This window comes from Ictidomys tridecemlineatus, chromosome 4, assembly GCF_052094955.1.
Source record: "Ictidomys tridecemlineatus isolate mIctTri1 chromosome 4, mIctTri1.hap1, whole genome shotgun sequence".
Classification (NCBI taxonomy): domain Eukaryota; kingdom Metazoa; phylum Chordata; class Mammalia; order Rodentia; family Sciuridae; genus Ictidomys; species Ictidomys tridecemlineatus.
The window spans coordinates 199,109,157-199,123,898 of record NC_135480.1 but is presented as its reverse complement, the minus strand read 5'-3'; the positions used below and the strand labels follow the sequence as shown (position 1 = coordinate 199,123,898).

At 34.4% G+C, this 14,742-nt stretch overlaps 1 protein-coding gene across 12 annotated transcripts in view; it reads left to right on the top strand.

Annotated features, from left to right (window-relative positions):
• Strbp (spermatid perinuclear RNA binding protein) overlaps positions 1-14,742 on the top strand; it is a 179,948-nt gene that overhangs the window by 84,323 nt on the left and 80,883 nt on the right. For all 12 annotated transcript variants that reach the window (XR_013438292.1, XR_013438291.1, XM_078048154.1 and 9 more), the window contains exons 5-7: positions 4,156-4,300; positions 13,115-13,206; positions 13,737-13,832. Coding sequence is in view for 10 of the 12 variants with exons in the window: in XM_078048154.1 (XP_077904280.1) it covers positions 4,156-4,300; positions 13,115-13,206; positions 13,737-13,832 (333 nt within the window). In the remaining 2 variants the exon portion in view is untranslated. The remainder of the gene's footprint in view (positions 1-4,155; positions 4,301-13,114; positions 13,207-13,736; positions 13,833-14,742) is intronic.

Here is a 14,742-nt window from a genome sequence, read left to right as displayed (position 1 = left end):
GATGGACACAGTATCTTAATATATTTATTTTTATGTGGTGCTGAGGATCGAACCCAGTGTCTCACACATTCGAGGGAGGTGCTCTACCACTGAGCTACAGCCTCAGCCCTATAGATTAGTTTTAACTATATCAGTTATAAAAGTTAAAAGTAAGTTAATATGACTGTTAATGGGAAGTCACTTTTAATTCCTTGTTTCTAAACCTTTTTCACACTGGGATATATTTAGAAAAAAATTTTAATGCTGCCTTGCTCCTTGGAGGCTGCTACCAAAGGTGGAAGGCTCCTAGGCTCTGCTTTGCCAGCCATCCTAAGGACCAGTTGTGATCATCTTCTAGGGCAGCTTCGATCAGCTTCTAGTTTAAGATGTGGGTCTCCTGAATTAGATTGTGGCTGTTTGATGATATCATTTCAGTTTGTCCTTATATCCACGTCACAGAAGTAGATGTCTACCCCCAGGTCCAGACTTCTTGCTTCTGAATTCTCCCATTTCTTTTATTAGTTTCTTATATTTGTACCTCTTCTGAAAGTGGTTCTTCCCCTGCTCAAGTAATATGAATTCTGAATTTGTTTTCATATGATTTGTTACTGGATTTTTAAAAAATATTACCAACTGAATTTCAAAACTATCTTTTTTTTAAAAAAAGATCTACCACTCTTGGTACTCAAATTTATATCGATTGTTGATGCCTTTTCCTATGTTAATTTTGAGGGCACTGTTTTTTTTTATTATTCTGTCATAAACCTTGAAATATGGTTTTCTAAGTGACAGAACATTTCATCTTTCCCACTTTAAGTATCGATGGAGAGAGATTTTTCTGATTTTTTTTTTTAATAGGGTTGAACTTCCTTTTTCTTTTTTTCATCCTTTTGTGGTCATTTGAGGAAAGACAATGGTAAGGGACATGAAATATAATAAAGTTTTATGAAATGAAAAGCTCAGTAAGAGCTATCTACCAGTACTGTTCTTATTAGAATGTTATTAAAATTCTTGTTTCTTTTTTTTATTGCTTTAGAATTTAATCTGCATTTCTGCTTTTAGTATGGTGAACATTGTTATCTCAAGTCTGTATTAAAGTAATAGTCAAAGGCTTTTTCAGCCATCTCAACCTTTTCTTTTCTGTTCCTTTTTGTAAGTATTGTTTTCTATGAGAATGGTCATATTTCTCATCATCAGGTGTGTCAAAGTGGAGAAAAAAGTTGAAATTCAGTGCTATAATAAACCAGAGTTTCTTACTAAGAATCTGTCACATCTCTCCAGCTTTGAAGATACAGAAGATTGGGTCAAGCCTCGCTCTGCACCAGTAGGGTGTTCTTTGTGCAGAATATAATGGTATAAACTCTGCTTGTTCCTCTCCTGGGCAGTTTTTATTTCTGGGCACTAGTTTTAAAATATTCTTTTGGACCTAGTATATATGTTCAAGGGAAAAATCCAGGAGAGAGTATAGGTTGTGGAGACCATCTCAAATTTGAGGAAATAGGAGCTTTTTTTTTTTTTTTAAACCATATGATTTATTTTTATTTATGTTTTTAGTCATACATGACAGCAGAATGTATTTTGACATATACATACATGGAATGTACATACATCAATCATATTGTCTATTCTATTCTGCTGCCCTTCCTATCCTCCCTACTCCTCCCCTCCTCTCTCATCCTTTCTCTCTATCCAATCTAATGTGACACACTTTTTTTTTCTTTTTCTTATCACAACATCATATATGTATTCTGTATAACAATGAGGTTCTCCTTCCATCTTCCCTGCAACTCCCCTTCTCCCTCTTTTTCCCTCCCACCTGTCTTCCCTATTTAATGGTAGTCTTCTCATGCTCTTCCTCCCTATCCCATTTTGAGTCACCCCAAAAGTTCAGAGAAGACATTCAGCATTTATTTTTTAGGAATTGGCTAACTTCACTTAGCATAATCCGCTCTAATGCCATCCATTAAGGAAATAGGAGCTTTTCAGGCTAAAGAAGAGAAGATTTAGAAAGAAAGAAATATTCTTAGGTCTTTGAAGGGGCTATCTTAGGGAAGGTAAAACAAAGTCTGAACTATTAGGACCAATGGTAGACATTATGAGAAACATATTTCAGTTTAATTTAACCAGGAGGTTTCTCTAATAATGAGTGTGACTTTTACATATTACCCTCCACTCTGTTTTCTTAGTGTTTATGTGTAATAACATCTGATAGGATCTTATTTTCTTATGGATTAAAAGTCTTTTTCCTGAATATTTAGAGCAAAACCTCCATTTATCTAAGTACCTTAATTAAATAAGGCTGAAACATACCTTTCCCTCTATACTGTTTTCTAGGGTGATTTTGAGGATGACCAAAACTAGGAAACACTTAGTCTAGTCTAAAATTCATAACATGTTTATTACTCTGTGCATTGTAAGGATCTACATGCATAATTGAAAATTTATTATATACCTCTTCTTTTGGCAAAATGAATGTGAGAAGTTTTATGATGTTGCTTTAGATAGGTTTTGTTTTTTCATTTACTGTGAATTTTCCTTGTTTTTTTTTTTTGGCTTCCTATATTCAAAATTAGAATAATGAGTTTTCTTTTTTGGAACTGTTCAATAGTAAAATGCTATTTTTGTGTAAATGACTTTGAGTTCTTTTAATACACACCAATGATCAGAGATCTAGTAGTATTTCCCTTCAGGAATAGATACTGAAAGTTTCATCACTAAGGAAGGCCCTATGTGACTTTATTAAATATTTAATACATAATAATATTAAATATAAATTAATATGTGATTAACTGGGTGATTATTTTGTGCAAATTCTGTGTTTATTATAATTTGTTAAAAGAAGCAATATATCCCCTGCACCACACACAAAAAAGCAATATAAATTTCCCTGTGGCTGACAGATGACTTGTCTCATAATGCTAGATAAGTCTCAGTGTGACAATCACTGAGACCTTTTTAAAAAAATTAAAAATATCTATTCTTTTAAGATATACATGACGGTAGAGTGTCAAAATACACAAACATGGTATAACTTATCTTAATTAGGATTCTATTCTAGTGGTGGAACATGATGTGGAGTTTTACTGGTTATGTATTCATATATGAACATTTGAAAGTTATGTCTGATTCATTCTACTGTCTTTCCTAATCCCTTCCTCCCTTCCCTTCATTCCCCTTTGTCTAATCAAGTGAATTTCTGTTTTCCTTTCCTACCTCACCCTTATTGTGCATTAGCATTTCCATATCAGAGAACATTCAGCCTTTGTTTTTTTGGGACTAGCTTATCTCACTTAACATGATGAGTCCTTAGTTCATCTGTTTACTGGCAAATGCCATAATTTTATTTTTCTTTGTGGCTGAGAGTCCTTTTGTAAGAGAAGTGTGAAAACTACTTGTTTATACATATTTCTTTTTCTGGTAAGTAAATTGTAAATATCATTTTTCAGGGCTGGGGTGGTAGCTTAGTGGTAGAGCACTTGCTTAGCATGTGTGAGGCTCTGGCTTCAAGCCACACTAAAAAATAAATAAAGGTATTGTGTCCATCTACAATTTAAAAAAAAGTTTAAAAAATTTAAAAAGAAGATCCTTTTTCATTCATGCTTACTCAATTTCTATTAGAGAAATCCATATAATCTTGCAAGTCCTTGGCAAATAGAAGTTCCTCTTTAGTTCTAACAAAAAAGCTATGTGGCTCACACCTAGAGTCCCAGAAACTCCAGAGGCTGATGGTGGAAGTCTGCAAGTTTGAGGCCAGCCTGGGCAATTTAGGAAGACCCTGTCTCAAAGTAGTTCAGTAGTAGAGTGCTTCTTGTCTCAGTCCCCAGTACTGCAAGAAAAAAGAAAACCTTTTGGTTTAGAAAACATTCCCAGCTGTTTATTATTCTAAAGCACTTCTCTATAATAATTTCAGTGATGCTGTTGACATTTTACTTTTAAATATTAGAATAGTTTTAAACATTGTTTCATAATTGTTGGAATGGTTGACATTGTGGTTGCTTTTTGAGAGGTGGAAAGGATTTGCTTGTAGGTTGGGAGAAGTTTTTCCCAAACTAAAAACTAGTTACGGACATTGTCTTTAAGTACAGTAATACCATAGTTAATGACATTTGAAAACCTAATGCAATTGAGATTTCAGTCTAATTATAAGGTGTTATTGAAATCTTGGTGATTTTTCAGAAACTTACAGAAGAGAAATATCAAGTGGAACAATGTATAAATGAGGCATCTATTGTAATCCGGAACACTAAAGAGCCCACACTGACTTTGAAGGTGATACTTACTTCTCCCCTAATAAGGGACGAACTGGAGAAGAAAGATGGAGGTACTCGTGTGTGTGTGTGTGTGTGTGTGTGTGTGTGTGTGTGTGTGTGTGCATATATATATATATCGTATTATTTTGTTTGTGTAAGAGGTCTTCCCAGTGGTTTGTTAGCTCTGCTTTATGGGTTTAGGAAATCACTCTTCATTTGTTTTTATGCCACTCATAGTATTTTAAACAGGTTTGTTTCTAAATGATTAATGTATTTTTTGAACATGTCTAATTTCAAAATATAAAGTAGGTTATTCCAAAAACCTGTGCATATCAAATGCGGGCCTTAACTCTCAATTTTTATACCACTTTAGTGTTTTGTTTTACTTTATCTAGTATTGTATTACATTGCTGATATCAACCAATCTGTTATTTTGGCTTAATGGCCAGATTTCAGGATTAAATGTGGACCAATATGGCATTATTTTCAAATTCACTTAGTTATTATTCCAAAATTACTCACTTGCATATTGCTTTTAACTTCTAATAGTTATATAATCTTGCAAAATTTTGTTTTTACTTAGTTGCCTATGTGTAGATTTGCTTTATAGTGTAAGGAATGTGAATTGGTGATTAATTTTTTTATTAATGCATAATATTTAGTAAATTTTTTAAGTTTCTGATATATGCAAGAATCATGCTTTCAACTAGCTTTCTTAAATTAAAAAGAATTGCTGTATGGCAGTGTTATCCTCTAAAAGTAGAGTGAGAAATCTATTCAGCTTTTGATATCTTTGAGAAGTAATCATGGAAGTGTGGTGGGTTTCTTTTTCTGATGTTATTATCCTGTCAAGTTAGCTTGATTCTGCTTCTCAGTCCTGTTCCTAGAAACTTGCCATATGGTATTTTTCCTGTGTCAGACCTTTGACCAACTGGCTACTCTGTCATGACAATTTAGAGGCAGTGCAGCCTATCTGGGCCCGGGGGAACTCTCTGTTATTTCATCTCTTGAATTTCAACAAGTCCCATTGCTTACTCCCCTACCTGAAGTACTACCAGTGTAGTAAGAAATATTGGTCAGTTTCATAGTTTATTTATAACGTTGATGATAAGGGTAGAAAAGCACATTTACCTTAGATTTTAAATTTTTGGTAGCCATTATTCATAGGCTCCTTAAACTAAAAGTGATACCTTTTAAAAAATATTTTTATTTGAATGATTAAAGTCAGCTCTACTATGCCCACAAAAATAAACTAAATATATTCATGAATCATTTTAATCAAAGTGTATCCAATCTATAATTGGGTTTATGACAGTACTTTTTTTCTCTATATATGTATCCATAGCACTTCTGAAGAACCAATATTAATTTTTTTAACAGCAGAACTATGATTTCTGATGTGTCAAGATAAATGTTAATTCTGGTAAGCTGTGTTCTCTTGACCCTGTAGTTTAAACCCAACCATTTTGGGCTGTGATAGTAGCTCAATGGTAGAGTACTTGCCTAGCATGTGTGAGGCACTGGGTTCGACCCACATTAAAAAAATAATAAGATAAAGGTGTTGTGTCCAACTACTACTACAACAACAAAATTAAAAGAAAACATTTCTAAGTAGAATTGTAATTATAAGCATTATTAAAAATTTGATTATAGGAGGATAAGAAAAAGACTGAAGTTGCCAAAGACTAGGTGAATTATATATTTGCTTGTACCTGTTGATATTCCTTCCATTACCTTTAGAAGGTATTAAGAGAATGTCAGGCTTCTTTTTCCCTATGGTTTTGTGTATTTACATGGGATTTTGTCATAGCTTGCAGTGATATCCTTAAGCTTAGTCTGTTGCATTTATAACCTTAATTTCTGTTGAGAGAATTTAGCAATAGATTCTTAGAGCATTGTACCCTCACTGGAACACTTTATTAAAGAATGACATTTATAATAAAACAAGAGAGTCACATAGTTTCTGTTCAAGGTGTTTTGAGTTACTAAGGATCCAAAGACACCTATGAGTTGACTCAGCTAGTGTGTGGGGTCAAGTAAAGTGAAGGAACCATCTTTGATTTAATGTTTTACATATATCACTTTACCTTTTGAATGGCAGAAACTTTTTCTTTGCATTATCCTTAACATCCCAACCCTGTTGACTCACTTGATCTTTTTAAATTTACTTACTTTGTCTAAAAGAAACTTTTTGTCCTTTGCCAGCAGTTTTTATAGATTCTTGGGCAACTTGAAGGATTCATCATGATTGAATATGGAGATGTGTTTTTACAACTCTGTTTGCTCATAGTAGGCATCCTTTAGCTCCTTGATGCAATTATTTGCAGCTTCATGGGATGAAAGCACAAGATTCAGTCAGGTGGTAGAATGCTTGCCTAGCACATGTGAGGCCCTGGGTTCAATCCTAAGCATCACATAAAAATAAATAAATAGAATAATGGTATAGTGAAAAAAGAATTCTTTGGAGAGGGGGTAAAAAAGATTCAGGTTCCAGGCATTTCTGGGACCGAAAGGTAAACACATTTTTCAATTTCTACTCATTTTCCAAAGTTTAAAAAACATATCCATTGTAACTTCTTTGATCTTTGGAAACATTTTCCTATAGTATCTGGACTTCTTTTGATTATCCATAAATAAAAATTCACAGTAGATACACACCTCATGCATTTCTCTTCCCTTTGTTGCCACACATTTGGGTAAAATCTGAACAAGGGAAAAAAATAGCAGGCAGAACCAGAGGATTGGGACAGGTTAGAAAATCTAATTTATATCTTTTGTGTTAGAATCTGTGCAGTAGTGGATTTAAGTACTCATTCCAAATTACTGTATATATTTTAAATTGCCAGAGTACACAGTAAATCTTTGATATTATTTAAAATTTCATATGTAAAGCTCCTTCTTGTAGTCAGTTTTCTTATCATTCTAATCCTTTGTTTATAGGCCCTGTAGAATAATAATTTTCTCATTCATTACTACATATTTTTTTTTTTTTTAGTTTTAGGTGGACACGATATGTTTATTTTTAATTTTTATGTGGTGTTGAGGATTGAATCCAGTGCACCACGCATACCAGGCGAGCGGGCTACTGCTTGAGCCACATCTCCAGCCCCATATATTCTTTTTTTTTTTTTTTTTTAAGAGAGAGTGAGAGAGGAGAGAGAATGAGAGAGAGAGAATTTTTTTAATATTTATTTTTTAGTTCTTGGCGGACACAACATCTTCATTGGTATGTGGTGCTGAGGATCAAACCCGGGCCGCACACATGCCAGGCGAGCGCGCGAGCGCGCTACCGCTTGAGCCACATCCCCAGCCCCCATATATTCTTTTTGAAGAAGGCATTAGAAGCTGGGTGCTATGGTGCACACCTATAATCCCTGCGGCTCTGGAGGCTGAGACAGGAGGATTGGTAGTTCAAAGCCAGCCTCAGCAAAATCGAGGAACTGAGCAACTCAGTGAGACCCTGTCTCTAAATAAAATACAAAATAGGGCTGGGGATGTGGCTCACTGGTCAAGTACCCCTGATTTCAATCCCGGTCCCCCCACCCCCAAAAAAGAAGGCATTGGAGAAAAAGTACAGACTTTGGTGTGCAGCAGCCTTACGTTCAGTATTAACTCTGTCAGTTTTTACTGCTATGTGTCCTTGGGCATGTTTTCTTCATTTTAAATTGTGATAATAAATACCTGAAAAAGTTGCTCAGAGATTAATAAGATAATTTATATAATATGACTTGTATAACTAGCACAAAGTATCTATTCAGTAAATAGTAGTAATAACTAATAATAATAGTAGTAATAATAATAGATTCATAGCACAAACATACCTATTCAAACTTCCTTGAGTTAATAATGTGAGTAATATGTGCACAGTAGGTCTAGCAACCTGAGGTAAACATTTTTAAATTCTTAAAAACTCATTGAAGTGTATAATAATAGAATCAGTATACAGATTTTCTATAATGCTCATAGTGAGAATGCTCATTATATAGCTAATGATTCACTGAGAGTGGGTATCTTTCTTTTTTACTACTGCTAATCTTTTTCCTTAGTACCTACAACTAACTGTGACCAACACATAGGAGGCAATCAAGCAATACCACATATAAATCAGTGAAGTGAATTTATGTACTTACCATATTGTCTGATTAAAATAGGACTGTCCAGTATGTAGGAAAAAAGCATTAACAATGAGTAACATCTTAAAGCTCAAGCAATAGATTTTTGAAGATCTCTGTCTTTCAAGGTATTTTATCACCTACTTTGTGATAAGCATTTCCTTATATGTGATTTATTTAAAACAAAACAAAAAAACCTCACAACAGCCCTCTTGGGTTAGTTACTATCCTGCCTTATAAATGAGGAAAGTCTCACATTTTGCCCACGTCCTGTGAATCAAAGTTCCGTGTACAGTCTACTCTCCCATTCTTGCCTGGGGTTACTGCATGAGTGCTTTACCAGATCTAGTCCTTCTGAACATTATAGTCTCAAGATTCTTTTGGTGCTTGTGATTTTAAACGAGAAGTGTATATGTAATTGGGAATGATAAATCATTTTTAAAATTATATTTATAAAGCAATTTGAAACCAGGTGGATAGGGAAAATAGAGACTCTTCTGTTTAAGGCTAATATAAACCTCTGTCCCCCAAACTGGGGGTCAAGGGTGAGGGGGAGTATGCAGGGGTTGAGGGAGAAGTTGCCTGAGAGTCTTCTTTTCATGTGTTGGTGCCAGTGTGAACTTCTGACTCTTCTTGATATTGTGAACTTCTGACTCTTCTTGGCAGAAGAAGTTCACTAGCATGTGTGTCTTGAGACAGTACATTCTCAGTCTAGACATCACAACTGATGCTGCAGGCTTTATTTTCCTGTCTTCCCCAGCTATTAATCAGCTGCTCTGGTTGTTTATCCAGGGCAAACCTTTGGCCATATCTTTCCAATGCTTGACTGCCACTGAAGAAAAGTCATCCTGAGTGACATTACTAGCATAAATTAGAACAGTCTCTCTTTTACCTTGTTTCTACATTTACTGCCTGCATTATTGTGTCCTGTTACTTTGCATGGACAGTGCCATTGGGCATAATGTCTTCTTTCCAGAAAGCTTTAAGGAATTGAGAGAGGAAGGGCTGCCAGGATATCTTCAGGCTAATTAGAAAATTATGTCAGCATGAACCCAGTAACTCAGTTTCATCCAGATTGTCAAGGAGCCTGTCATGATATCCCAACTAAATTATTTTACCTTTAAAGAGCCCAGCCACATTTGACTTTTTTCCTGCCCCCATCTCCAGGCTAGTGACTTTGTTAAAAGGGCCAGGTAGTTTGCATGTAATGAGACACTGAGAGAAACTGACCAACATTTCCTGCAGTATGGTGTGATTCTGTTCACTGATCTAACCTCTAACCAAATAAACATGGTTAGGTATAACAGACTTCTTTCCAATGCTTTCATTGTTCAGAATGTTGAGTGTACCTTCATGCCCTGGTGCCAGGTTCCTGAGTAAATACATTTTCAAAAGGTTTTTTTTTTTTTTGCTTTGGCATTTTTGCCAATACTCCACCACTAGAACCTCCTATGCTATTTTTACCTTTTTCACTGGTCACCATAGTAAAAAATGAAATGGCTCACAATTCCATTGTTTGTATTAAGGATTCCATTAGGGACTCCCGTCTTTTCATCAGAATAGCTTTTTCCCTACTACAAAATTGAAACTCTTGTTTTGAATTCCCAAAGTATTAAATTCTAGCACCAGTCCTATGATTGCCATATTAATAATGAAGTTACTTTTTAATCAATGAAAATATATAAACTGTATATTATTAACCACATAAAAGAAATAGACATGGTAGACTAATAAGGTGCACTATTGCACCATATAAGTTTATTTTATGTAATATAAAAAACTATGAAGATAAAATGAGATGAATTATTTTATCTCCTCTGCTATTTCCTATCATATGACCCTTGAAACATTTGGATCTTTTGACTTTTTGACTATCAGAGCATGAAGAAACATGGCCATTCTGATGGTGATGTAAAGGGAATCTGTTGCAAGTCTTCTTCCAGTGTCTTCCCCTTTCATATCTTTTTAGTAGAATCTATTGTCCCCAAATGTTGACTGTCTGTAGCAAGCTGATGTCTTGAGTTTTTTTTTTTTAATAAGAGTTTGCAGTTAGACTCTTAGAGGTGAAAGAATTTATTGAAATATTTTTATGTTGTCTTGTTATAAATATCTGTTATAAATACAATCAATCTGAGGTATAATTTACGAACTCTGACCACTGGATGAAATACTAGAAAGCACAAAAAGAGTTTTGACTTGCCTTTTTCTATCAAAACTTCTGCCTTACTTCCCTCTTCTGTTGCCTCCCTCTTCCCGATATCCATACTTGGTAAGATGATAGAATAAAGCTTAGCTTGCTTTACTTTTTTTTCCCTATTAATTAAAAAATTGAAATGATAGAAAATAATCAAATTCTATATCAAATTCTATATTTTATTTGGATTATATTACTTAGCACAGTCAGTCAACCTTTGTCATGTCTAACTTTTAAGATTCTAACCATTCATAATTTGTTTTATCTGGTATGTGAGCTTTACAGAGATGCTTGTATTGACCATAGTTAAACATTTTGACATAAATCATTAAAATGGGTTAGTTGTACATTTTGTGTCATTGGAAAGACAAAATTCTCTAGGAGCTAGATCACCTGTGAATACCCATACTGTATTTATGAATGTTTATAAATAAATCCACATTAATAATTCTTTACAAGGGTTTCCATTTGAAGAGTTAAAAAAAGGAGGGGGCGAGGGTAGTAAAATGAGATGCCCTGTATTGTGACTTTCGTTGGCAGGGCTAATGGGGAACAGTGCAGATATCTGCTGTAGAGCTCACCTTGTCATAAAATAAGCATGTAGCACTTCGTCCTTTATAGTTTTTTTTTTTTTTGAGAGAGAGAGAGAGAATATTTTAATATTTATTTATTTTTTTAGTTTTCGCGGACACAACATCTTTGTATGTGGTGCTGAGGATTGAACCCGGGGTGCACGCATGCCAGGCAAGCGCGCTACCGCTTGAGCCACATCCCCAGCCCATATAGTTTTTTATTTTATTTTTTGGTCAACAGAGGTGACAGAATTGAATTTGGGGGCACCTGGCTACTGAGCCACATCCCCAGCCCTATTTTGTATTTTATTTAGAGACAGGATCTCACTGAGTTGCTTAGCCCCCTGCTTTTATTGAGACTGGCTTTGAACTCACGATCTTCCTGCCTTAGCCTCCAGAGCCGCTGATTTTACAGGTGTCTGCTACCATGCCTGGCTGGAGATTTGTTTTCTATTGGGCATATGCCTTCAATTTTAGATAATGACATTTTATCCACTAGAATAAATGTATTTGCTATAGTGGAGTCTGATAACTAAAGAAACCAAAAAGTATCACTGCTCTTGTCCTTCATTTAAAAATATTTACATTGTATTTGCTGGCCCACACAAATGTATAACCAAGCCTACTACTGTTAGGGGAATACTAGGAAGAAGTGTAGATGGGCTGTCCTGAATATAAGAGTTCTTCAAAGAAATTAGGAAATCTGATTTAGATTAGATAAAACATCATCCCCCAAGAAACATTTGTGTATTGTATGCTTTTAAATATGCCTCAAGACTAAAAAACAAAAAACAAAAAACAAAAAGCCTACTTCTTTGTAGCTTAGAGGAAATAAATTTGCCTTTCCAAACTTGGATTTAGTATCATGTAGTATCTTAAGTGTGGGTATTGGTCGTTAATCATGTTTGAATTTTTAATTTTGCTGCTTTGGGCCATCTAAACCAATTTTTAAAATATTAAGGCAAGTCAAATAGCTGTAATTAGATAGTTGTCTTTAGAGAGAAACAGAGAATTTTTAAAATATTTTTTAGTTTTCGGTGGACACATCATCCGTCCATCCATCTTCCTTCCTTCCTTCCTTCCTTCCTTCCTTCCTTCCTTCCTTCCTTCCTTCCTTCCTTCCTTCCTTCCTCCCTCCCTCCCTCCCTCCCTCCCTCCCTCCCTTATTATCCTTCCTTCCTTCCCTCCCTCCCTCCCTCCCTCATTATTTTTTTCTGTGGTGCTGAGGATCTTACCTAGTACCCTGCGTATGCCAGGCGAGCAAGCTACTGCTTGAGCCACATCCCCAGCCCAGATAGTAGTCTTTGAACTGCCTTTTTTCAAAAGGAGGTATATAAAATTGGAGATTTATTTCAATTTGTTTTATATTTGTAATTTTTAATAATTTTGTTCAGAAAAGACATGAGAACTTCAGGATAACACTTATGTTCTCATCAGTGGAGTAAAGTTTCTAGTAATGGTTAGTTTTTGAATGAGTTTATTTTGTTGCAAAAAGTGTTTTGGCATAATCAGTGTTTAATCAGTAAATCTCAAGTTGACCATTAACATGAGAGCTCCAGTTTTCCTTAAAAACTAATCAGTGATCAGTTTTTTTTTTCTGTAAATAAAAGTTGTTATTGCTGTTGGTCCTAAATTTTTCTTCTTTATGTCTTAACAAAGGAAAAAGTGCTATGTACTTATTTTGTGCCATGATATTATACATGCTTATTAATAAGATCCCAGATTATAAGAAACAGGGTCACTGATTTGTTGACAAAATGTATTCCTGTATGTTCCATTGTACTTGTGCACAAATGCTGTTCCTGTTTACTTACGTAATTGTGCACGTAATTTAAAAAAAAAGAAGCAACAAAAACAAACCATGAAATTTTCTGGGAGTCTTATTAGTTCACTCAGATGCTGCTATTCTTCTTCTTCTTCTTCTTCTTTTTTTTAATTGTTTGGAAATTTGACAGGAACCCCTTGGTCAAATTGTATCTGTCTCTCTCTATCCCATTTTACCATTAGAAAATGTTGCGATGAAAGATCCTCCGGACTTATTGGACAGGCAGAAATGCCTGAACGCCTTGGCGTCTCTTCGACATGCCAAATGGTTTCAGGTTGGCTTTTTGTTATTATCTTACTGTTATTGTAGAATTGTGCAGATTTCACTTGGAGCACTCAACTCTGGTTTCGGTGTACTATGTAAGATGGGGTACTTTACACTTCATAGGGTTATTGGAGTAAGAGTTTTAACTTAGGTGAAGTGCCTGGAATAGTTTCTTTTATAGTTAATGATGATGTTTTGTTATCATATAATTCATTTTGGCTTAAAATTATTCTGACTTTTAAATGATGACTTGTAAAATACAACCATGGGTAAAAAAGCTAAAAATAAAAATAGTTTCCTGCAATGGAGTTGCCATAAGGCTACAAAAGGAATTTTAAAAGGAAGCTCCTTTACTTTAAAATCTACCTTTCTGAACTGCTGTTTACTACTTTTGATAGCTTGATATTTTGGTTTGCTTGAAAACCAAATATTTAGTTAATTGCTAATTAGTATTCACTTAAAGAACCTATCCATGATCAATATGCTTAAAATGAAGAATGGATTTCAACAGGGATATTGGAATCATTTTGTTTGTTTTAGGCAAGGGCAAATGGATTAAAATCATGTGTAATTGTCCTCCGCATTCTGCGTGATTTGTGCAACAGAGTCCCCACATGGGCACCATTAAAAGGATGGGTAAGTACTTAAATATTTAGTTAAAAGCAAGTTCCAAAGCTGTAGCAGAGGAAATCCTATAAGAATGGTATGTTATTATAAAATGACTACCTTCTGTGTTAGTAAGGTATGTGTTATCTCTTTTTCTCTGGGGGAAAATTATGCATCTTTTATTTGAATTATTATGCATATAACTTGTATATGCCATACTATATTCATGTTACAGAATCAGATTTTTTTCTGACAAAAAGTTTTATACCTTTTTGATAAGTATCTTCCTGCCCTCAGCTCTTCATTGATGGTTGATCACTTATTGGTCACCTGCTGCCCACAAAAGCCTCATTGGCTGACCCATTTCTCTCAGTGCCTCTTTCCATTATAGTTGAAATTATCTGACAAGTGGAGACACAGTTAATTGCTAATTTATCATGTTAGTACTTAAAGTCAGGCAAATAGTACACTCCAAGCCAATTGTAGACCTAATTTATGATATATATTGTAACATTGACTTAATTTGGAAATTATACTGGACCCCAATCAAGACTACAACTTAAGAACTCTATAAAACAATTCAAATAAGGCTGTAAAGGGTCATTTATACATAAATCTCTAACAATTATTACTTTGATAAAATATCATTAGTTTTCAGTTTATTAAATATAGATTTGGTTCTTTGTTTATTCTAATTATAGTACTTGGAGCAGACTATCTAAAATGAAGTCTTATTCTTACATTGAGATGTTTATAGTTTGAAAATTTCCTAATAAATTATGTGGGATTTTGATGGACTGGATTTGCATATTGGCTTGTTATTATTACTACCTTACACGAAGCTCTATTAAATTTTTGTTAAATGAATTAGATGACCATAATTTATTTAGTAATTTTTTCAGGGTAACTAAATTTAGAAGGCTTTTGTTACTAAAGTGTC